General features: G+C 37.6%; 1 protein-coding gene across 2 annotated transcripts in view; it reads right to left on the reverse strand.

The window, feature by feature from the left end:
* The window catches only part of prex2 (phosphatidylinositol-3,4,5-trisphosphate-dependent Rac exchange factor 2), a 98,490-nt gene extending 73,432 nt beyond the window's left edge, over window positions 1-25,058 (reverse strand). Inside the window, exons 1-6 of one of the 2 annotated variants that reach the window (XM_056738074.1) lie at window positions 24,954-25,058; window positions 4,995-5,066; window positions 3,711-3,833; window positions 2,286-2,390; window positions 1,416-1,517; window positions 314-475 (exon numbers count right to left, since the gene is read on the reverse strand). In XM_056738074.1, the coding sequence (XP_056594052.1) occupies window positions 314-475; window positions 1,416-1,517; window positions 2,286-2,390; window positions 3,711-3,833; window positions 4,995-5,003 (501 nt within the window). In that variant the 5' untranslated portion in view covers window positions 5,004-5,066; window positions 24,954-25,058. Of the gene's footprint in view, window positions 1-313; window positions 476-1,415; window positions 1,518-2,285; window positions 2,391-3,710; window positions 3,834-4,994; window positions 5,067-22,814; window positions 23,231-24,953 lie in introns of those variants that run through there. The other variant, XM_056738073.1, reaches the window with a different exon arrangement.
* Between the last annotated feature and the right edge of the window lie 848 nt (window positions 25,059-25,906).

Consider the following 25,906-nt stretch of genomic DNA (forward strand, 5'->3'; position numbering starts at 1 on the left):
GGTCAAATCATCAAGTTCAATTAAATCTTAAGATTTAAGGTTTTAGGGTTTCAAGCGTTTACATCAAAGACGCTGACAAGTTGAAGAATAGACTTTAATAGGCGAGTGACAGCACCTTTTATTCCATAGACGTTATATTGAATAAAGTGTGTGAAGGAGCCGGACGTACTCAGACGATGCTGTGCACCTGAGTGTGTGTGTGTCAAGCTTTGATAGCTGTGTCTTTCACAAAAAGATAAAAATCTACATTTTGGACACTTTATTCTGAAAGTACCTTTAAGTTAAAACGACGTCATATTTAATGTTGACGTACCTCCCAGCCTTCGATATGAGACTGCCACTCTTCCAGAACCTCCAGCTTCTCCATTTGTCTTTTAGCCTCATTGATGCTGGAGCAAACCGCCTTCATCACCTGCAGGGACTCTTGCACCATCGAGAAATCATTGTGTTTCTTCGGGGTTCTTTTAAGCAGCTCCTAAACACAAAACATAAACATCATCAAACATTACATCTCACGGTTTCCACAAGATAAGGCCAAAGTGGTGTGACCGCACCGGAACACTGTCGTATAAAGCTGTCTGTTTATTTGGTCGAACAAACTGCATGGGCATGTGGAGGCCTCATTATGTTTTTAGTTTTGCAACACGGTCTGCTGAGAGCGATGCTAATCATAAAAACCGAGTTTAAACACAAGAGTTTCTGCCTCATCTGTTTAATTCTAATTTACTTTCTGTGATATCTCTGTGACCACAGATCCCCATCGCCGCCATTTAGCAAGAGGTGCCATGACGACTGAGATCCTGAGCGAATATGCCAAAATTTGTGGCTGTATTATTAGCTCTTGTAAGTGTTTACAGTAAATCGTTTCGATGTTTTGGGTACAATAGCCTGCCACGAAACATTAGCGATGATGTTGGCCAATGATTAAACTTAGAAATTGCTGCATGCTTTTCTGAAGAAATCTGTTTGTAACACACTAATTGTATTGTTTTGTGAATGTCCAAATTTGCTCATTGTTACTCACAATTCCTATTAAACACATGCAATATATCACTGTTGTCCTTCATAAATGTAAATATAAATCATAAAAGACATATTTTCAAAACAAAATATCAAATTGTTTGTCATTAATCATTATTATTACTCAACTTTTATGTTTGTCACTGGGTAATGTGAATATCTAACCAATAAAAAGTATTAAAAAGTGCTTGTCAACTTTAACAGCATAATATTTAATCACTTAGAAAAAAAATACATTTCCTGAAAAACTGCCAAAGACAACCAAGGTTTTGGAAGGACAGCAACGATATAAAACTTGAAGTTTCATTGAAGTGTTAAGGTTTTAGGATGTTCACATCACATCATCTTTAAAACAGCATACACAATGATTTTATAATAAGTTGCATTATACTCACTCTCAGGAGTAAATGGTACTTGCAGATCCTCTGGATGGGTGCGACCAGATAGCCCTCCAATGGAACCTCTGTGTTCTTCCTGCCGCCCAACAACATGCAGTTCTTATGACATAAACAAAAAAAGAGGAAAAAAATACATTTAAAAAAAACAGTTCACCCCAAACTAAAAAATGATTGAAGAATCGCGCTTTTTGTGTAAACTATTCACTACTCAATGGAAAACTTGAGACTGACAAAATGGCTTTTCTCCTAAGAACATCAGTGGCCATGTTTCTAATTTCCTCTTAAGCTCTTTATCATATCCTTCAATCATTTCTTTAATTTAATTTAGCATTAATTATGAGCAAAAAGACCTGTTTATGATAAATGGTCTGTACAAAACAATGGATGTGCACTGTTACGGCGTGTGTGAACAGAGAGGTCAGCACTAGCCTGCATTATATTACAAAACAGTGAGTTCAAGGACAACCTGTCAGCACATACTAAGGAAATGAACCTGTGTCGGACTCTCCAAGGACCGTCGATGTATAACAAGAGGTCATAAGATGTAGTCTTACACACACATTCCAGCGTGTCCTCAGTACTGGACCAAACCATTAACAAAAGAGATCCTCCTTTACATAACAAGCTTGAAGTGTATGTGCCGGAATAGGAAATGTGTTTGAGGAAAACATGATCTGTATTTGTATTCAACAAACGAAGGGTCGCAGGGAGGTGAGGATTACAGGAACTTCAAACGTGTGCATGAGACTTCTAACATGCAACTGAAGTTGTGTTCACTCACAGAATTCTTATTTTGACCCTTAACTTGAGTCTGAGAGACGTTCTCGTTTTGTTAGTTTTTAAACAACACCACTGCAAGCGTCTTACCAGCAAAAGTGTGCGTACTGTCCTGATCTTATTAAGTTCCAGTAGAAGTCTCTGAGCTTTCTCGTGGTTCCCACAGTACTCGTCATAAACCTGAAACCTTCCCCTCTGAGGAAATAAAAAGACACGTAAGACATAGTAAGTCACATACAGAAGCTCATCTCTGGTAAGCTCTTTTGAAACTGCCTTTGACTAACCACATTCTGAGATTTTATTTCTTGTGTCCTTCAGATATCAGTCGTCTATGAAGCTTTACACAGAGGTAGAGACAGAAGGCAGATAAAAAGATCTCACTCAATCGCATTTACACGCTGCCTCCGATATTTTCGTCGGTCATAACAAAATCGATTAGATGCGTTTTTTGCATCCGTAGCAAGGATTTTGAAAAGTGTTTTGACAATTCAGAGTTACCGTACAAACGAGCCTCAAACACGAAAAAAGGCATACAAAAATTTTTGAATATATTTGCACTTATAATATATTATAAGTGCTGTCTCAGGCCACGTTTACGCGATGAGAAACGGAAAAGTTTTTTGTTTTGCATTTTTGAAAAGTTTCACGTACACACGACAACGTTATCAAAACAATCTGCGTTTACACAAAATGACTAAAACGCTGTATTAGCATTCACAGTTGTCCCACCATCTACTCGTCCTTCCAGGTCTGATCCAAAAGCGCCGTTTAAAAACCCTTCGTCGCTGTGAATGAGTGTTAAGATTTTGCTGTTGATAAATAATTTGTCTCCTCTGGTGGTTATATCACTGATGTAGTAAATCTACACTTTGCTGGAGAAGCGTTAACATTGAGCAGCCAAAAAAAACCCATGTAATCTGCCATTGTTGTATTTGTTTCCTCTTCTTCGTTGTGTTTGGGTGTACACGCTCATACCACACCCCCACACCTAATCAAATGTGCACGATGTCGTTTTCTAATATTGGCGTACTTCTGGGTTTACACGAAAATGAGAACGCCATGGTTTTCAAAAACTTGCACTTTGAAACCTGTTTTCAAAAGTTTGTGTTATCAGTCCCCTAAAACGCAGTTTCTGTGTAAACGGACGGCCAAATCGCATAAATAGTTTTGCGCTTTCAATTGAAAACGGTCTTGTGTAAACGGCCCCATCCCAAAACACTTTCAAAAGATGGCAAAGGCTTAAAGATCATAAAAATGAACAATTTGTTTTTATTTACTCAGACTCATTGCTACCCATTTCACCCAAATTTATCAAATTGTGTGTTTGAAATTACACACTGATCATATTTTGGTAAACTATTCCTTTTGGACAAAATTTTATCAATAGTTTTATATGAAGTTTTCCGTTTTTCACTATAACTTAACTCTGACTATGAAAGATCAATCAGTGAATGGCAAAATATGTATATTAACACAGTGACAAAAAGAGAAAATGAGACGGAGAGAGAGACTCACAAAGTGCAGGAAGCAGCGGCCCACTTCATGATACGGGTTGGGGTCAGACTGCAGAAGCTCCTCGAACATGGACAGGAAGTCCCTGTGCACAGACAGGATCTCTTCCAGGTTTGAAAAAAGCACCTGTGGGGCAGACGCGTGGAAACACAGATTTATTGCCTGAGGAACATGGTCTGAAACCACCAATGCCAACAATCTCTATAATGAACATACACTCCCCTAAAGGATTATTAGGAACACCATACTAATACTGTGTTTGACCCCCTTTCGCCTTCAGAACTGCCTTAATTCTACGTGGCATTGATTCAACAAGGTGCTGAAAGCATTCTTTAGAAATGTTGGCCCATATTGATAGGATAGCATCTTGCAGTTGATGGAGATTTGTGGGATGCACGAAGCTCCCGTTCCACCACATCCCAAAGATGCTCTATTGGGTTGAGATCTGGTGACTGTGGGGGCCATTTTAGTACAGTGAAGTCATTGTCATGTTCAAGAAACCAATTTGAAATGATTCAAGCTTTGTGACATGGTGCATTATCCTGCTGGAAGTAGCCATCAGAGGATAGGTACATGGTGGTCATAAAGGGATGGATATGGTCAGAAACAATGCTCAGGTAGGCCCTGGCATTTAAACGATGCCCAATTGGCACCAAGGGGCCTAAAGTGTGCCAAGAAAACATTCCCCAAACCATTACACCACCACCATAATTGCATTAATGAGAAATTGAACAGGTGTTCCTAATAATAGGTTAGTGTATATACAAAATAATGCAATACCAAAAAACTTAATACAAATTTAAAACAATTATTTATTAAAGTTGAATGTGTACGTAATTTTATATTGATATATTTGTTTAAATCCATATTTTGTCATAACAAATTTCTGTTTGAGGCACTCCGTGCTTGCTTACGTCACTTTCTCTCTCCAGTATACAGTAAGTACAGTATTGAGGATGCAGCAGGTTAAAAGTCAAACACCGGGAGCTATGTTAAAAAATGTGTTGTGTTTATAGCCATTTCCTGCAACCATGTTACTTTTCCTTAAAGGTACAGTCCTCTTTAAAATATACTGCTCATTCTTTTTAAACAACTCCTTAGCCCCATGTTGTTTGAAACCTGTTTCATTTCATGGAACATGATCTTTGCTTAATATTCGAATGTTTTTTGGCATAAAAGAAAAATATATCAATTTGACCCATACAATGTATTTTTGTCTTTTAATGAAAAAAATCCTGTGCTACTAAAGACTGGTTTTGTCATCCAGGGTCACATATAAACACTCACCTTGACCATCTCTTCTGTGATATTCTTATCGATTTTAGACACAGCATACTGATTCAGTCGATGAAGCAGTACCTGTTAGAGACACAGGAAAGAGAAGAATTATTATAGTAAGACTGGGTTGAAAACCACCAATTTAATCCTATGGGATGGGCTGTAAGGCTTGTCCCAGAGAGCACAGTAAGTAATGAATCACCGGAGGAGAAATCTCATGTATTTTTCAAACTAGTGACAGCAGGACACACATAAGTGCAATTTACACAAAGGTTTCATGGAAATATGCCATAATACTGGAGCTATGACAAAACAGGATCAGAGGTAGAAACATCAGGAAGGAAAAGAAGCTGATGTTACCAAGATATAAAAATTATAATAACAGTCAGGCACCCAGATTTGATTAATGTCTCTGTGTCCAAAGTCCCTTCACTTCCCACGGCACATCACTGCTCGTAATGGAGAATGTTTATGAAATGAAAAGCTTCAACGAAAGTTAAAATCAGCTTACATCAAAATTGAATTGCACGCTCATGTCATGCTTGATTTTTTTATTATAATAATGAATAATAATTGAGCTGTCATGTCTCGATCATAAACATCTTATAGATGCATTTTATTTTGGTTTTCTTGATGAATTGTTAACAGTGGGACGCAGTCAATTGTGCTCCAGAACTGTTTGCTCTCCTAAATTCTTCAAATATATATTTTTCTGTTAAACAGAAAATATATAATATTTTTCCATTATGGTAGTGGATGATGTCGCAGAACTGAAAATTGCTAACATTCTGCTAAATATCTTTCTATGTTCAACAAAACAAAGAAATGTACATGTTTGAAACAACATGAAGGTGAGTAAATGATGACAGAATTTTCATTTTTGGGCAAACTATACCTGGCTATAACTAAACAAGAGTTAAGCATATTATTTTCTCATGCTAATTCACTTTTTTAACAGTGCAGAGGATGGAGGAGTTCCAGCATCAGTTGCGCTGGCTAAGCAGAAGATACCCCACTGCATCACAGATGTTCATATGATTCTCTCCACTGACAGATCTCAGATCAGCTGTGCACACAGCAATCACACAGTTTTCTTTCCACTTCAAAAAAGTAAACAAATCTAGCAAGTTGTAATGCTATAAGACCAGACTTAACCACATCTTATTTGGCATATCCTAAATAGCAAGTCAATAAATAATCAGGTTCAGTCAATGTAATTTAGTAAGATTTATAAATAAAAAATTATTAAGGTAATAATTTAAGTTAAATATTAAAAACTATAATAAAATAAAGCAACAAAAATATAGTAATTTAGTATTAGGGAATATAATACAGGCATCTTATACCATCAATGTACCATCTAATGTACTTCTAATAGCAGAAAATGTCTACAGCACCTAGTATGAATTGACGGTCCTTTTTCACAAGTCTGTGATAACGGTCATCAGCATCGTAAATCCTCCCACGTTTTTATATTTTCATTCTTCTATGGAAGTCACAGTAAATTTGACATTAAAAATGCCATCAATGAGTTTATCTTTTGCTATTCAAGCAAATGAGGATGCAAAAAAATATGTTTGTGACGTAATCCGCTGCTGAGAATTCCGAAAATGTGAATTAGGACCATAAAGAATTAAAAGTTCAATGAGATTATGAGTGGTCTATTAAAAGAGACATGACATTATGTTGCACTCTTGATATGAAGACGAGATTCAAGTAATTCTTAAACTTGAACTGCAAAACTAAACTTTAATGACAGTGCAGAAAACAAGGCATTTCCTGTTATTATATCCGTCTAAGAAGCTGTGCTGTAAACAGCTCGTCCACACTTCAAATTGGTCAGGCAAGATCCCCGCAGCCGAGCTCGGCCAAGCACGTAACACACCACGCCAAATATCCAAAGAGAGAAGCCTCTCAACCAGCTTGATAAACACATGGAAAGTAAATGTGATGATCATAAGGGTGAAAACTAGCCACTAATATATTTCATCAACAGAATGAAACAGTTTTTACAAACTCTCTAAAGGAAAGAGTGATAGAAAGAGGCTAATGAAAGAGATGAATCCAGCTCTTGATTACAGATCAGCGGCTGTGATTATGTTTCAGTTGATGTGTTGCGTGACTACACTGTTCTCATTAGCAAATCTAATGAGCTGGCTGAGAACGGAGCATCGCTCTGGATTGAAATGACTGCTGTCATGTAATAACTACATGTTACTTCCGATTACATTAGCATGCGGTTCCGTATCATTGGTGCTTTGGGTGGAAATCTGTCCCTCTGCAAGTAGTGCCAGGTAGGGGTGGGCAGCATCACCAAAAACCTGTTTTACAATATTTGACCTTTAGAAAGAAATTATATCTAGACAAAAATAATATATTTTTATTAAACAAGATCCATGGTAAACAAAACCTCTGCATATTTTCACGTTTTAATCTATGACCTAAGATACACCAGTAATAAACCGCTTGTGATTTTTTAAAGCTTTATTGTTTATTGTTAGCAAGTTGCTAAAAGCGACAACTTCCGTTGGCGGGGACGTTTGACATCTCACATATAAATCTCACAAATCATGCAACAGGCATGGGCACAAATCTTTGAAAACGTGGATGGAGATTCATTCCACATGAGTACCTATTTACCAGGAAACACGTTTTAAAAAGTTTTCGGAGGCTTGGTGGTGGTGAAGTTGATATCAAGCGACCGTAGACCGTAGACCATAGCATCATGTTAGCTTTTTTACTTTTGGCGATTGTACAGTAAATTTAGGCTTCAAAAGTAAACAATCTTGTGTTCTTTTGTAAAGATGTGTAAACATCATAACCCTTTATCATAGATCTTTTTTACCAGCTTCCAAAATTCTATAGGGAAAATGTATAGGCTTTCTGTCAAGGCAACCAGTGCAGCGCTATCTTACATTTAGCCAACGAAAATACGTCATTTCTGAGGTACTCAGAAAAAGCACAGAATTGATAGAAACTTCTCCCCAAAAAATCCTAAGAGACGCTTGACGAGGACATTTCTGCAAATTGCAAAAAGTGATTATGCTGAAAAGTTTACCATCATTGAATCATAAATCTCTTCTTTCTATAGAGTTCATAAAACATGAAATAAATGAAGAAGGATAAAACACAGGTGCTCCAGAGCAGGATATTCATTCACAACCTGTTCAGAACAGTTTACCAGGACCAGATGTGCTATGTTCAGGAAACATCTGAGCTCATCACAATCACAAAAGCAGGCTTTGTCATTAAGCTCCTGGGCTCAGCCCCAAATGTGGAACGGCAAAGGAATACAGTCCAGGATTTGAGCTTTTAAAAACTATCAATTAAAAAAATTACTTTCACATTTGAGCATCTGGATGTTTACGACAAGCAAGTTTAAACTGTATATTAATAAGTGTGTGCATTTGGTAAGAATCAAACCATGACCTTGGCATTGGTGCCACGTTCAATAAGGAAATGCAAAGGAATGTTCAATGGTCTTTTAAAGTTTTTGTTTTGTCTACGGTAGGCTGGGAGTCATGGGTCGCTGAGGAGGTTCAGAGTGGAAAGGTGGAGGTGGTCCAAGGAGACTGCAGGAAAAAACAACTTGTCCCATTCAAAAAACTCCTCGCAAGCATCCAAGTCCTGGCAGTCGGTCAAAGACAGCCAAGCTCTTTTTCCTCAAGTACACACACATATGCACACAAACAGACAGATTCCCACACAACTCAGCTGGTCTTTGCTTTCTTCAACCTTAGATGAAAGTTTGAGGCAGTAAATCCAGCCTTGTTTAGACAGAGGATAGGTCACCAAATATGAAACCACTCAAAACCTGATCCACATGAAGACATTCGCCCACTAATTTCCTTACCAAGGGTAGAAAACTTCAGTAAATTCATTTTCAAATTTCAAATGTACATTAGAAAATAAACTCAAATTAACATGTAAAGGAAAAAATAAATAAAAAAACTCATTAAAGATATCTTTAAAACTGAAAGCAAAAATACGTTTTATAATGTATGTAATTTAACTTGTTTTAAGGTGTTTTAAACACTAGGTTGTGTCTTCAATCTATATATTATTATTATTACTATAGGCTCATCACTGCATATATTGTCACATAATAAAATTATTACGATATAATTCAACATAATACACCAACAGGTTTAGTCAGACTGTGCTTGGAATATAAAATAGTTTATAGTCTAAAATGCTATAACTGAACATAGTGCAAACTGTTCAGTGAATTCATCCATCCGTCTAAAACAAAATAGCAGTTTGAAGAAACAAAAGAAACTCAACTCAAAACTCAAAATATTTCTCAACATCCATACCACAAATTTCCTCTTAATGCTGTTGCAAAATGACATCCACGGTTCTCTCAAACGTCTCGGCAGCCGACACCAAATCCTGACACGCTAAATTATCCTATTGCAACAGACTGATAAGAACAGCTTTGTCATTTAATCCAGAGATCCATATCTACCAAAAAACATATTAACGGCCATTTATGCCAAAGTTCCTCACAGACGGTTAAATCTGAGCCCTGGGTTGCTTTCTCATGCACATTAACCCTATTAAACTGATGACTTCATCAGTCAAGTATTTAATTATTTGGAAAAATATACAGTATATGTATACAGTTTTTATAACATAAAACTGTCATTGATTGTTTAGGTAACATCATACAGTATTAAGAATCATGGGTATATAAACTTTTGCCCTTGGCTGTATTGAAAAAAACTGTTTTTATGCTTTAGTGTGAACTTTATGTTAACATTCCTTTAGTGAAATAACTTGCTCAGGGCAGGACTTAATTAAAAATTAAAAATCCTCTTATTTTTTCCAGATTCTGTAAGGGGCATGTAAACTTTTGAGCACTGTATATACTGTAGTTTGTGTACATACGGTATATATATATACAATATATCTATTTCCTATTTGAAGGAAGCAATAAACGTATATTTGCATGTGTGTGTTTGTGTGGGTCTGAACATGTTTATGTGAAATGGACATGTTTGTGCACAAGTCTACAGAATGAGTCTCACGGTGGCAACATGTCGCCCCCCCTCAACTCCCAAATAGTGGCCCGACCTTATGATTTGTTTATTTCTTGTTCGTGTGTACAAATTTGCATGCGTGTGGTGGAACTGACACACAATGTAAATTAGTGCCATACAATGAAACACTGGCAGTGAAATGGAATGCGGTTGTCCTGCATGTTCCCTCAGTAACAAGCTTTGTACATCACTCACAGTTGTGTAACGTCATTCCAACCCAGACTGTTATAAAATAGACAGTTTATAGAAACCACAATATAAAATGTATCTGTTGTTTATAAATGTGATGCATCTTTAAAGTTGCAATCTGTTACTTTTTTAAACACATCATTTTTTATAAATACGTAAAAAATAAGAAAATAAATAAGAAAATACTTTTTATGTTCGATCAAAAGAAGATGAAGCCCATTCAAATCAAATTTTGTGAATGACTTCTTTGTATAAACAAGATTGGCTGATTTTGCGGTAATTGAGGCGAGCTTTAATTCAGACTTTGAAAGAAAACATTCAGAGTCGCGGGACCACATCTACAGTGAACATTCATCTGAGTGAATGTGTTGTGTAATGAGAAAATAAATGAAAAGATAAATATTTTAAATTTAAATTAAACCAATGCTGGAAAAATAAGCTCATTCACAAACTAACAAACATCAATTCTGCAGAACGTAACCGAGATGAGACAACCTAAATAATAACTTTATGTTCACAGAGTTTGAGAAAGGCTGTAATAAATCCGCTCTTGATATTATATTTCTGTCACAAAATCATACTACAACACAGTCTATACTTTTATTGTTAGAGACATAAGGGTTAATAAGCAATCCCAAGGTCATTCGTTTCTTGCAGAGAACACCTCGCAAGAAAATCTCTTTATTATGTCAATTTTTTCTTCTAGACATCAATGACAATGGAGAGAAAATAAAAAAGTCTCTCATGACTCATATTTCTAATTAAACAAAGACCCAGAACTCTCACTAATGTCTCTATTAGAGTTCTTAAAGGAAGGGTAGGTGATCCTGTCCAGAAACATTGTTTATCACGCTGGTTGGAAATCTCTTTATATTCTGATAGCAATCAATAAGTAAAGTGGTCCAATGATATTTTTATAATTGCATGTCGTCTGCAAAATGTGTAGGACCAAAATAAACGTTGGCACAATAATTACATTCTGCTGAACGCAATGATAGGTCGTGTGTACATTTTCAGTCAACGTATTTTGCATCCCACTGCACAACCTGTTCAGGTAGACACAATACGTCATCAGCGCTGTGCACAGAAGGTGTAAAAAACGTTTAATCAGCAAAGATGTGAAAGAAGAATTCCACACTTCACATGGAGGGTGGGATCATGATTTCAGTGCAAGCAGGATAAAGTAAGTATCTTACCAAGTCATCCATTCTGCATTTAATATCAAAATGAGCTCAGATTTGCCAAGCATACAATCAAGTCAACATCATTTGAAGATTTTAGCATGATTCTCAACAAATATTCTGTTCCCCAAAACCTGGTTATTTTACCTCTTCAGTCCACATTTTCTTTACAGCATTGTACTTGCATTTTAACAATGCATTATTTTATTATTATAGTCTCATCTGTTTCTATTTAAAAAAACAATCCTAAGCAATTTTAGGGGAAACACAACTGATAAAAAATGTAATGTACTGTCCAGATCACTGTAAGTAAAATTGTTAGCCAAAACTAGGCACTATCCAGCAATACCCTGGAAACCCTTAGGAACAGAGGTTTTCAAACTTTACGATGCGAGGGCCCCTGAAATAGGATGAATCTTATGTGAGGACCCTCTCCCTAAAACACATTGATCTATATATTCTTTTTGTATAAAAAAACATTTAAGTTGTGTAAAATAAATGGAAAGTGCGATATTGTAAAGACAACATATTAAATATGTTGCTAAAATAAAAGTATTATTGGTTGCATAAATCTAAACAGAACCCTTTTCAATTCAAATGTATTTGTACTGAAGCAATTTTCATTACATCTTTGCAAAGACACTACATAGTTTCACTTACTTTACAAACCCCAATTAGAGAAAAGGAAATTGTAGTAAAATTTTAAAAGTCTAGGGACTATTCACTACTGCAGACAATAAGAACCAAATTATTAGGTTGGCCTTCTCGATAACATGCCCACGTTGAGTGTCTGAGGAAACGGCCTGCGCTTTTCTTCCTGTGGAGGGAAAACTGTGATTTACCAAAGCCTATTTCTACACAACATCAACAAAGCATTTGTGCTACTGGGAGCGACTCGAGTGAAGTTTGTGATGCTTGAGAAAGACAGCATGAGAAGAAGGACAGACGAATAACAGTGGATCCAAAGAGGCGGATGAAACAAGTTTGTGTTTTATGGTGTCCAATAACACCATCAGGATCCATTTGAGCCTCAGCAGACCCCTATGGGAAACATCCACAGGAACTGCTATAAATACTATAAATACATGCCTTTATAGCTAACATGCTGGTTGGGACAGTCTAAAAACCAATGCCTGTCTGAACTTTGTTATTATTGACAAAGAGAGGACCTTTTCTCAATATTTGTTTTCCTCCACAAACACCCACCCTGTTGCTGAGCACCATTTCTTTTTAGACAGAAAAATAAATCCACCTTTACTATATGACTTAAACCACCAACGGTCAGCACTCCACCCTCCCGAAACAAAAAAGCACAGCTGTTCACCAGCATATGTTGTGGTTTTGAATGCTGGTTCTCAACATGTTGGTTTCCACATCTCCCAGTAATTCTCTTAAACAGAGACTTCTGTGGACTATCATTATCAGCAGACATTCCATGTTAAATAGTTTCTCCAGCTACATCAGCACCAATGCAGCTTGGAATTGTTATAATACTAAAGAATCTAGACTTTCACAACAGATATGAATCAATATATCAAGATATATCAATATGAATTCAAACATTTCTCATATTTAAGTTCTTCAAATGTATCTCGCCTATGATTTTTATTAGATTTTTGCATCTTTACATCTTTAGGGGCGATTCACATTTCGTGTCTTTTGCACGCGCAAGTTCTCTATTTTATAAATGTTGCGAATAATTGTGGTCCATAAATAAGTGACCGTTCGTAACAAGTTCGTGGCTCGCTAGACCCTAGACACTACTTCTGCATTTGTCCACGACACTGTTGTCATTCAATTCAATTTATTTAAATAGAGCTTTTCACAATGTGCATTGTTCCAAAGCAGCTTTACAGGAGCAAATCAGAAAAACACACAAAGGTAAACACAGCACAGTGTATGGTGTTAATAGAACAAGCAAGATCATTCTAATAATAATATCTAATAAAAAAATAGATAGATAGATGCAGTCTCCCGGGGAGCAAGTCAACACTGCCCTGCTGTGGTGAGGAACCCAAACTCCATTGATGAATAATTGAGAAAAAAAAAACTCAGGAGAAACAAGGCACAGCCTGGAGGGCCAGATCTCCTCTGACATGTCAAAGCTGCTCACAGTGACCCCGACCAAAAGCCACCGAACATTCATCCACCAACAAGAGGGAGAGCCCGTCATTAGGTTTCTACGTCAGTAAAGGCAGTAACAAAGGGTAAAGCGGTTCTGTTGCCATTGATTGGCGAATGCACAGCCCCGTATCACTGTTAAGAATGGCGATTTTCTCACGATTTACAAGTAGTTGAAAACATTTGAGATATTGTAAGTACTCAGCTTTACAAAATGTATAACACTAGCCTAGTGGTTTTTGGATATTTTACTGCAAAATTGTTACAAACTGCACCTTTAACTGTGTTTATAGTTATTGATCCTTTTAGAAGATACTTATTTAAATACTTAAACTCATTTAATTACAAGAAAATTACTAATGTAAAAATGAATAATGAAATTACATGAACATGAACAAGTTTGGTTCATTCTCAAAAACAAGCAAATGTACATTATAACAACGTTCCAAACCGCTGCCACACATCTATTATTCTATACATAATAGCTCCTTCAATGTTACTGCATGTGAAGTGCAAAGCTCATCATTATGCATCAAGGCCATTACCCACCGGCATCTAAATGAAGCACATGATGACTAAGCTGAATTTTATGCCGCTTGTATAAAGCTCTGTCAGCATGTCTGGCACACATGATTGTGCCATTGATTAGCATTCCGGTCTGTTCAATGACCGCGTACAGGCACATTTTTACTGGAATGAGTCCTATTGGGAATCCTGGAAACTTTAGGCTTAGACTTGGTCGCAATTGAACGCCATCAGTGGAAGGGAAAGAGAGAAAACAACTTTGTCTTTCATTTTGGAAATCCCTACAGACAGCTTGAATGTCAATGAAAAGGGCCGGGCAGAAGTGCCCCCTCCAAGTGCTCTGGGATCAATGCCATCTTTGTGTATGAATGAACGGTGGCCCTCTCTAACCCCTTCAGCATGCCAGTCACTCTGCTGGAGGCCCGGACTAGTTAGCAGAGCGCAGGAAATGTGGAAGATGGCACCAGCGGCCCCTCGCAGAACGCTGTCGAGCCACAAAAGACAAGGTTTGAGGTGAATCAGATTTTGGACGCAACCACGAAGCCTGCCAGTGAATAAGAATTGTGGTTTAACATTGAAAACTCTCTGTGAACGCAGAGCAAGACCGTACATGCTGTGTTCTGCTCGCAGGCACAAGCCCTCAACTGACCTGAATGATGAAATAGTGCTCGCTCAGTCTGTCACCTGGCTTGTGCCTGTGATTGAGTGCCGTTTGAATAACAAATCAAAGATAAAGAATCAGGGCTGATAGAACCGGCAATGAATTGACAATATTCTTATTTCAAAGTATAAGAGTATTTTTACATTTTAAGGAGCGAGAAAGTTTCAGCCATGCACAGACTTTGTCTCGGAGTATCTATTTGATATTTCTGGACAGGCTGTGGTCTGCTGTCTGCCATACAAGCTCCAAGATATTCTGTCTGGCAATGAATTTACATATCTTAGAAACATTATGTTGTCTGGAGTAGAAGCTCTAATGTATTCCGTCAGGTCAGGAATTTTACATTTCCATACAATGACGACAAAAAAACAAACACATCAAAAAGATTATAGACGGTTTCATGAGACGCACACGCCTGGGCAGAAGCTACCTTCCAGTCTATGTTTGGTTTTTATATAACTTTTTATTTAATTAATATTAATAATCATTAATATTGTATTTTATTGTATATTAATTGAATTAAATTAAATTAAAACTACTCAACAGTTATTGATTCTTTGCGGAGGTGGAAAGGTGGAACACAAAATTGTTTTTGTATACAGTCTATACACTTATTACCAGTTATCCAATTTTCTGGAGTGATTACCTGTATAAAATTCTTTGTTCTGTTGAACACAACAGATATTTTGAAGAATGTGGTAAACTAAACAGTTCTGGGGTACTATTGACTACCATAGTAGTTTTTTTCTGTACTATGGAAGTCAATTGTGCCCCAGAACCGTTTGGTTACAAGCATTCTCCCAAATACCTAAGTCCTAATGTTTAGCACAATAAGGTTTGAAAGAACTTGAGGGTGTGTAAATGATGACAGAATTGTGGAAAGTGGAAGTAACGTTTTAAAAACTGACAGTCAAACCAAAATCCATTGAAACTGAGCATTTGAAATGTGAAACTGAAGCGTAAATGCTTATACCGTGTCTACACCGAATGCGACAGGCTTGTTCTTAATGGGTTCGTCGCACCGCATCCAGTGTGGACAAATTGTTTAACTATAATTGGTTCAAATGCGTTTCTTTTGTTGTGTAGTACGATGTAGATACGGTGTTAGAATAAATATAACCTTATCGTCCATTTGTGTGAATGCTAATACAGTTATCATTATAGTTATCGTTCTTGGTGTGAAAAAGTTTTAGGCTTTGAAATGTCCTATGGTTTGATAACTATATCCAAACTACAAACAAAACACAACAAGATTATAACACTGTTAACAATAAACCTGGCACGCTGCATTCAAGATTTTTTTCTTCTGGTATTTGGGAAACTTCTCTCAACAAGTGACAGCAACCCAGTGTGGCAGAACTTTCATTCTGCTAAACAAAGTGACAGCTGCTGGGTCTGATGTCTTTGTTCACACTTGAAGCCACTATTGACAGAGAAACTGGCATCGGTTTCAAAAGGAAAAGTAGATACTGAGTGGATACTGTGATACTGGATGAATTAAGGCTGCTGACTAATAAAACTGGTTAAAACTAATAAAACTCAGAAATATGGCACAGATTCTTCACTGTATCACTGGATGGATTAAAATTCATGAAGCAGACAGGAAGCTACAAGAAAAGAGCTGGACATGGATTTTTTAAATAATAAAACTTGTACAACCTGTGACGTTCCATTAAATCCGCAAGCTGTTGGTATTACCGGCCAATACAGTGTTATAGTCATACAATTACACAATATTGACTTTTTCAATTAGTGAATTAAATGAGAAGAATGACACTGTCTAGTTCATTACTTGGCCACTGAAGTAAACAAACTTTAAACAATTAAAGCTTAAACATATACTAGGAGGAAACATTGTGAGCATTCAGGCACTGTATCACAGTTAACTCTGTGAATAATAAAGTTTCCAAAATGACTGTGAGTGCTTGCTCCAAATAACAAACCAAATCACAGAGCAGCTTAAGGACAGATTTGTTTATAGCGGTTTATACCTTGTCTATAGGGGCCAAGTCAATTTTCCCATTTTGTCCCTGAATTTCTCCTTTGGGAACGTGGATGTTAAGAAAATCCAAGAAGAGAGAAAGAAACAGAGCTGATGTTCTGTCGCTTTTAACACAGTACTGTCACTTCAACGATATAAATATTAGTCTACAACTATTCCTTGAAGTATAAACACACAGGAGTACAGAAGTAAAGAAAAGGCTTGTTTTCTTGTGTCTCTTTCTCAAACATTTGCAGTTAATATGAAATGACATTTGCATCCCACTTCCCTTCTTTGTGAATAAATGACAATATTGAAAACTGAATGAGACTTCTTGTCTGTCAGGAAATCAGGTCTCTTTTAAACAAGTTGACATAGGAGAGAAGTTAAAGGTGCAGTGTGTACTTGTTTGGAGGAAATATTGACAGAAATGCAATAAAACACATATACATAACTATGTCTTCAGAAGTTTTGTCTTTTATGTCTTAGAATGAGCTATTTCTATCGACATATAACACCGCTACCCTTGCATGGAATTCACCATGTTGTTTCTACAGTACCCTGAGTAGACTAACTGCTCTACAGAGTGTGTTGTGTAAATACGTTATTTCCTTTGGCAAAGAATGGAAAATGTGACAACTTCTTCATCCTGTGTCAGCCACCATAGTGCTGGAGTGGAGTGAGCCGTTGGTGGCAATTTCCAACCTCACCACTAGGAGCCGCTAAACTTCATTAACAGGACCTTCAAGTGGTTTCGATATTGTTTGCCATAAAGGAAGTTATTACAGCTTTAAAATATTAAGTTCGCCTACACTGATTCATTGTTTAAAATAAGGTGTATTAAGAAAGTCAATAGGGTACATTTTTATTCATGTTGACTTTAAAGATAAGAATGCTTATGGGCTACTTGCCATTTAGTGAATAAGCTGCAACATGACGACGTAGATCCTTTTTCACATTGCATGCACGTTCTGCAAACACACATAAATGGCCCATGCATGCTTTGAAAGACCAAAAATTCCACTTCAGTAGAAAGTAAATATACTTTTATAAATGAAGAGTTTGGTTCCAAAATGAGGTCACTCCATTTTTAAGAACTTAGAAAATCATGTTTTTTATTATGTTCTCATGTTTTTATTGTGTTATCTCATTTTGGAACCAAACTCTTCAAATACAACCTCCCAAAGCATGATATGACAATACATGCTGTATACCAAAAATGCAACCGGCCACCTAACATGAATGTTAATGGGACTGTCAAATTGTTTCTAATTCAGATGCTGTCCTGCAAAGGAGGTATCCGAGACAGATGCCCTGGCATTGAATGTGGCCGTGTGGAGCGGCTCGTGTGCCTCTGCAGCCAGCAGAGGAAGCCAAGCACAATGTAAAAGGAGAGGAGGGGCAGGAAGGAAGGAAATCCTGCTCAAGCTGACACAAAAGCTGAAGGAACTCACCGGCCCGAGCCCCTTGCAGCCCCCTGCGCGCCCACAAACAAGACACACAAGACTGCATGGGGCAATACGACATAGATCACTGCAAGTGTAAAACAACTTCAAGAGGTTAACTGTGGTCACCGTATATCATGCATGTGGTAAAGACCACTATATAGTGTATTTATTTTGCACCGTGTCCAATAGGTACCTGGAGAACCACTAAATCAGTTGCTCCCTAGATAGAAGTTAATGGTATAAAACACATTTTCTGAGTATGAGAGATTTCAAGCGACGTAAAGTATTTTTTTTCAGACTTTCTGGGATATAATTACTGCTCGTTGATGGAGAGCTTTCACGTACGATTACATGTTTCCAGCTTCATCATAGTAAGCAGCAAACCGCTGTGTGACCCCCACAGCAGGAAGGTCAGAATACCACCCCACCACCGTTGTGCATTCTGACTCTTCGCACCTCTAAATTCCCAGGGTACAAAAAGCCTCTGTTCTCCCCAAAGAGTTGGACTGTCACAAGAGCAGAAAGATGGCTGGCACTTTTTGCTCTCCTGCTGTGCATGCAGAATGAAGTGCTCTGCCCTAAGCCTTAGGGAGCTAGTTAAGCATACCGGTTAAAAAGGGCTTGAGATAAGATAAAAGAAGGTCTCAGCTGGTTATAATGTCCGTGTGTATTGCATGAGAACTCATTTGACTCCACAGTGGAAAAATCAACCCAAACTCATTAGAAAGATTGGAATCTTAATGATGTTCCATGGAAAATGGAAAAATACAACTTTGGGTAAACAAAGCGTTCGGACATAATGGATGGAACATATGCGGTGAAGGCTGTAAAATTGGTGGAAGATATAGGGAGTAGAGGTGTGGAAATTGAGAAAGAGGTGCTAGCTTCTGATTGGCTTACAACGGGCAAAGGTGAGTCTGGCAGCTGAGACGAACATGTCTGCATTTCAATTATTCCCTTGTTCTGCTTTTACTTTTTCGTGCATATAGAAAAAAATATATACATTTAGCAATATGGAGATTTTAGTGGCATCTAGCGGTGAGGTTGGGAATTGCAACCAACGTCTCACTCCCTTTCAAAAGAACTAGGGCGGCTCTCACAGGACAAAGATGTTGCGTTTTCGCTTCTTTGCCGAAGGAGATCCCGTATTTATGAAACACGCTCTATAGAGCAGTTTGTCTGTATAGGGCTACTGTAGAAACAACATGTTGAATCCCATGTAAGGAGACCAGCGGTGAATGTAGATAAAAATAGCTCATTCTGAGGTAAAATAAACATAACGCTTTATTATGTAAGGTTTTTATACACCTTTGAAGACATAGGTTTGTATATTATATTGCATTTCTGTCCACTTTATAACTCCATACTGTTTATGTACCAAGTCTTTGCCTTCATCTTATTTGAATTCCTTTGTCACCAAATATGTTTAATGAGTTTTCGCCAGTGAGGAATGTGTGTAGAGGAGGTGAGTGGCCAAGCCCCACTGTCTCACAGCAAGCAACAGATGGATAAAACAGGACATCAAGAGGAAGAGGCTGAGGACGGAGAGCTGTGACCCTGAGGAAAGAGGTTACAGGGTTCACCGCCTGACTGAGAAAGGATGTGAGCCTAAGTTTTAGCACTGGTCCTGTGACAACTACAAATCAGCATGCCTCTATATCTAAGTAAATAAATAGTGAACCACAGAGTATTTTAGTAAACTACCAGAAAATATAAGAGCTTTCCTAGACAATCGATAAACATTTGACAAGGTGTTCTGCAGAACACAAAAGTAAATATTCTGAAGCATGTTGGTAACCAAAAAATGGTGTTACCTATTCACTTCAATTGCATGGACACAAAATCAATGCAAGTCAACACATGCTACCACAGTTGTTCAGTTACCAACACTTTATCAAATATCTTATTTTGTGTTCCGCATACAAGTCATACAGGTTTGAAATGAAAAGAGAGACTGAGTAAATGACTTTCATTTTTGGGTGAAGAATTCATGCCACTAGAAGCTTTAGCATGGTTTTCTTGGGTAAACTCCTTCGGAGCTATACAACAGAAAATCTTACATTGACTAGTCTTATTTAGAAAACAGCATATTTTCAGAAATTTCTCTGCGGACCAAGAAACGTCTAAGGACCCATTTATAAGTTTTGTTTACCCCAACAGCATAAAACATGTAATTGCTGATGTGGTGAAACTTCCTTTTGAAGTTTTATTATTAAGGTTTAAATAATTTACATAGGGTGGTCAAATCTTCTAATCCCGCAGGCTGTTGCAAACAAAAATACTGCAGAGGGACCACTTAATCCAGAGCTGAGACTCGAGAGAACACATTATGCGGTGACATGCCTCTGTTTTTCTACTAAAGTAGGACATGAAAGTGTTGTTCTCTCTCATCTATTTCCTCCTTTCCTCTATTTGTTTGTCATTTTTCAACAAACTCATTGCACATGCAACTTAAAAGTCCAACAGAAAATGGAACAAATGATCTATAAAATACAAATAAGTGGAAATGTAAGCAGCTTTAAATCAATATCTCTTAGTGAAGACCTTCTTATGGGGATTATCATCCTTAGCCTCCAGCTAACAAATATAAACATGACTATCTGAAACCTCCCACTATCAGATCTGTATTGAGTCGTTACATAAGCCATTCTAGGGATATCACAGAAGAGATCTTTCAAGAGGCTTCCTCCGTCTCATGAGAATAGCCAGACACTGTTCTTGGCTCATCTGATAGCCAGACAGAATTGTGTGGCATGCCAAGTAACTGTCAGTCCGTGCGGCTAGTATTTCCCACTAAACATTTTCTCTAAACCTCATGCGAGGAACGCATTTTTATCCAAGAACAAATTAGCCTTGAAGGCTACGGTGGGCGAACTTGATTGGAACTAGCCAACCCTTCTCGTGATACAAACAAAACAACTTATCCGCCATTGTTTTCTAATTTTTGCAACCTCTCCGGAATTCCTTCACCAGGAAATGTAGTTTACAACAGGCGGCAGAAAACCCGGGTTCTCACGTCACCGCCCCCCTCCTGGCAATACCACCAGGTCAGTTCAACTGGGGAGCCATACTGTCTGGAACTGACCCCCTAATTCTCACAAAGACAAAATGCGCTCTGTTCAGCATGGCACAGATCCTTTCTGCCCGGCAAGCAATGAAACACCACCTCCCGACAGCCATTGTCCTTTCTCGTGGACTGTTGTTATCGTAATTCATTTATGCACAGGTTTCCTTTAGCCCAAAGGCAAAAACTTTGTTTCTCTCTGGTCCAGACGTTCAGGATTTCTGGTGGGCAGTACTGGGGAATATGATCAGCTGAAAGCGATCAGTCACATAGATCTCCAGCACTTTGATCCTTGAAAGGCTGTGGATGATATTTCCAATTGACTTGGGTTTATAAAGTTTGCACAATGGACTCCAAACCACCGCACAATAATAAAGAGTACAATAATAAACGTTTATAATTGAAACAAGCATGTTTTACCTCTTTAAAATGTAGAAATCATGTTAAGAAATACTAATACTGGCTAGTATAAAACTAAAACTTCACATTACTGCACGTCTGGTAAATAAAAGTCATTCTCAATTGTCCTGGAGTGTCTCTCAAACCCAGCCAACACTCTCTACAGAATTGCTTTAAGTGGGTGTTAACAGAATAATATTTCATCAATTTTTCAACTCAAAGTGAAGTGTGCTAATGTGGGTACCACATGTGATAGTCTTCAAGAATGGAATGCGGGCATGTGAATGTACATAAAGCTGTGTACATGGTGATCTGAACTTAGTTGTCTTCTAAATCTCTGTTTGTCTTCTACAGTAGCCTATCTTAAAACACAGAGATTTCCATCCACATGTTCAATGTTCTACTATAAATGATAATCCATGATATTTCAATTTCCTAAAGATTGGGCCATTTTAAAATGATTAACTAAGTTTTTGATAAACATAGCTGCATGAACAACACACACATACACAGTTTTCTTCCTGTTCCTACAGTATTATTCCAGAACACAGAGAAAGGACATGCGTATAGGGCCACAGTTTGCTCTGAATTCACCTGCACTCTTGCAGTTCTTGACTCTGACTTTAAATTTAATGCGTTACTTTGCTTGGGTCTGCAGTTACAATACATTTTATTACACTCTTTATTTCAAAGAACCTCAGATATTGCAAATGACTTAACATTTTATTGATGTGTTTGCTTGCAAGTAAAAAAAATTAGATTGACCTGTGGTAAGAGGACCAACAAAAGAGCACTTGTCTCACAAGTTGAGGCAAATTTCAAGGTGAATCTTACTTGCTATATCTATAAACCAAGCGATCAGAGATTGACAGGCACGGCACGAGACCGGGTTTTGAGGTTCACCGCAATACCTCTTTTTGCTGCTGTCATGCATACTTAAACCCCTTGAGATAGTGTAATGCAGGATTTGTTTGTAGTAAACAAATGTGTCTACATTGCAAGTTTACATGATTTTAGTTGATCGCTTGAACCAGCAGCTCAGGAAAGTCCGCGCTCTGTGCTCATGACGATGCTGCAGTCCTCGGGTACGCGCGTTTGTACTAGTACAGAAAGCTGCGTTTATCACAGTAGGAGCCCTTGACAGATAAGATTGAACCACTATTCCCCAAACTAAATATAACAAATCATGAAATCAATAATTATCCACGTTGCACTCACCGAAAGAAACTCCAGCGTCCCAACATAATCCCGTTCGGTCTTTAAAAGTTCATTCAAAACGCAAACTCTCAAACGAAGCTGTTTCTCTAAATCTTTTCCGCTTTCGGCTCTATGTTCGGCTTTGCTTTCTTCATTCATCGTGAAGTCTTCTCTGAAAGTCTTCAAAAGTTGTAAAAACAGATGTTTAAATGAACTGACGCTTACTGGAGGCTTGAAACATGATGAAAGGCATCGGGTTAATTCACCAGAGCGGACAAACGAAGCTCAAAAACAATCTAACAAATGTTCTTCATTCAAAACCAGCATCAAAGTTCAGCACTCTACTCCTGTCTACACGCCCGAAAAACGTGGAGTACTGGCTTTTGAACATCAATCAAAAACTTAGGTCCATGTGACTCTGAAAGACCTTCATCCTAAATCCAGCCTCCCGCTAGCAAGAGAAGGACAGGAAATAAATGGCTGGGAATTCGTGCCAGCACAGTGGGGAAATGTTGATGACATTGGGGGTAATTAGAATGCAGGACTTTCCCAGACTCCAATATTTGTTACGTTTCTTAAAAAAGCAGAAAAAGTTATTTGTTGAACTGTAGAAGAACAGCATGAAAGAACGAAAGAAAGAGAGAAAGCAAAAAAGAAAGAAAGAAAGAAAGAAAGCAAGAAAGAAAGCAAGGAAGCAAGAAAGAAAGAAAGAAAGAAAGCAGGAAAGAAAGAAAGAAAGCAGGAAAGAAAGCAGGAAAGAAAGAAAGAAAGAAAGAAAGAAAGCAAGGAAGCAAGAAAGAAAGAAAGAAAGAAAGAAAGCAGGAAAGAAAGAAAGAAAGAAAGAAAGAAAGCAAGGAAGCAAGAAAGAAAGAAAGAAAGAAAGAAAGCAGGAAAGAAAGAAAGAAAGAAAGAAAGAAAGCAAGAAAGAAAGAAAGAAAAAAAGAGAGAAAGAAAGAAAGAAAGAAAGAAAGAAAGAAAGAAAAAAGAAAGAAAAAAAAGAAAGAAAGAAAGAAAGAAGGAAAGAAAGAAAGAAGGAACGAATGAAAGAAAGAACGAAAGAACGAAATAAAGAAAGAAAGCAAGAAAGCAAGCAAGAAAGAAAGAAAGAAAGAAAGCAAGCAAGAAAGAAAGAAAGAAAGAAAGCAAGAAAGATAGAAAGAAAGAAAGCAAGAAAGCAAGAAAGCAAGAAAGAAAGAAAGAAAGAAAGAAAGAAAGAAAGAAAGAAAGAAAGAAAGAAAGAAGAAAGAAAGAAGAAAGAAAGAAAGAAAGAAAGGAAGAAAGAAAGAAAGAAAGAAAAGAACATTTTAGCTCAATGTGAAATGTTTTTGTGCAATTGTGGCAATAAACTTGGATCTGATTTAACAGCTAAATAATTGTATAAACACACTTTCACCCAAAGGCAAAAAGATTAATAATTATATATGTGTGAGAAACAGAGAAAAGGATAATCTGTACACAATACATTATTGTGTATGTAACTAATAATATAACAAAAATTGTTAAAATGTGAAAATATAGGTAACAATTCACCTAGTTCTGAGAGGGCCCTTTGCATTTACCACTGCAGGATGATCTGACTTCCATAAAATATCAAAGATCTTAAATGTGGAAATCTGAAATCTCATCTCTGCAGAGTCAGACACAGTGTTTGGCCTGTTCAGTGCCAAATAAAAACTGCTCAGTAAAATTCAACAAGCAGAGCCAAATGTTCAATATTCCACCATCCTCCGCAGAAGTGTAAGGGAGGTCTAACCCATCCCGAGTTAAAATGTTAGGACACACAGTGCGTTGTGTAACACGTGACATAGCTTGTTCCTGTGGCTTCTTTGTTGTTATCAGACACTGCCCTCTAGTGTTAAAAGCATGTTTAAAACCACACGCGCTGTAAACCAGTTCTTCTCAACTGGCTTCAGGTCGAGACGCACATAACATTGGCCTACTGGTGACCCAACAGCCAACACAGTGCCAACTTTCTTGAGTATAGAAAAGGTAACGACATATCTGCACAGGCCCACATGCTGACATGATGTCTTATAGCTGTCTGGTGGAGACGTGCTGTCGGCGGTAGTACGCGCACAATACACGCTCGAACCAGCGTGTAGTCCGAATAGTATTTTCTTTACCTTATGGTGATTTGGTGGAGTGTGTTTTTCTACTCACGCTATGTCAAGCAACCTAACCACGGTAACGCCAGCTTCATTTCGGTAGCTTCGTCGTCTTCCAAGCGTTGTTAACTATTTAAAAGCGAAAAGCCACCAATGTCACCTTACGCTCATTAGTCATTTGCATATTCATGACGCAAATGCGTCCTGTATACCGCACTTTACAGCTTTTTTACTCATTGTGCATGCAGGAATCACCAATAAAGTTTTACTCGTTGGCATTTAATTATTTGTTAAAAAGAAAACCAATAAGAAAGTATTTCGGACACTTGTTGCAATGAAGACTGTACTCTAAAATTGGGAACAGCTACAGACATTGGGGACAATGTGAAAAGGCAAATTGAAATGAATTGAATCAATTATTCAGTATGCAAGGTGGCTCAAAGTCACCATGCAACAAACAGGAAAATTCTAAGTGTTTTATACTGTTGCAGTGATAAATGATTTGTCCGTGCACACCTTTTGTTTTTTATTCGTTTCCACTTGTAATCTTTAATCAAAAAGGCCCCCCAACAACAAATCTTCACCACATGACGTGACAACAGCAACAAAAAGAGGTAGGACTATACTGAATGTCCAATGTCCAGGATTTTTAGCCCTCTCCTGACTAGAATGGATACAGCTATACCTCCACTGGGCATGCGCACTTCAATACCACATATTTTTTGTCACGCTGAAAACAGTTGATTAATATTTGTTTTATCATTGTAAGGTATGGTTATGTTTAGTGTTGTGGTAGGTGTAGGCGTTATCTAATGTAATATATTATAATTATATGGCGAGATTTTGCACCACTTCCGGCCATAGCTGTATCACTTCTACCAACTACCCTCCCCTACAGGCCCAACTTACAAGAAACCAATAGAAAAGTGAAAGGCAAAGTAATGCCCCGTCCCAAATTTTTTCTAATATCAGAAAGCCGTTTCACTTGGATACATGTCAGGATACGAA

The sequence above is a fragment of the Triplophysa dalaica genome, chromosome 23 (assembly GCF_015846415.1).
Source record: "Triplophysa dalaica isolate WHDGS20190420 chromosome 23, ASM1584641v1, whole genome shotgun sequence".
NCBI classification, from domain to species: Eukaryota; Metazoa; Chordata; class Actinopteri; order Cypriniformes; family Nemacheilidae; genus Triplophysa; species Triplophysa dalaica.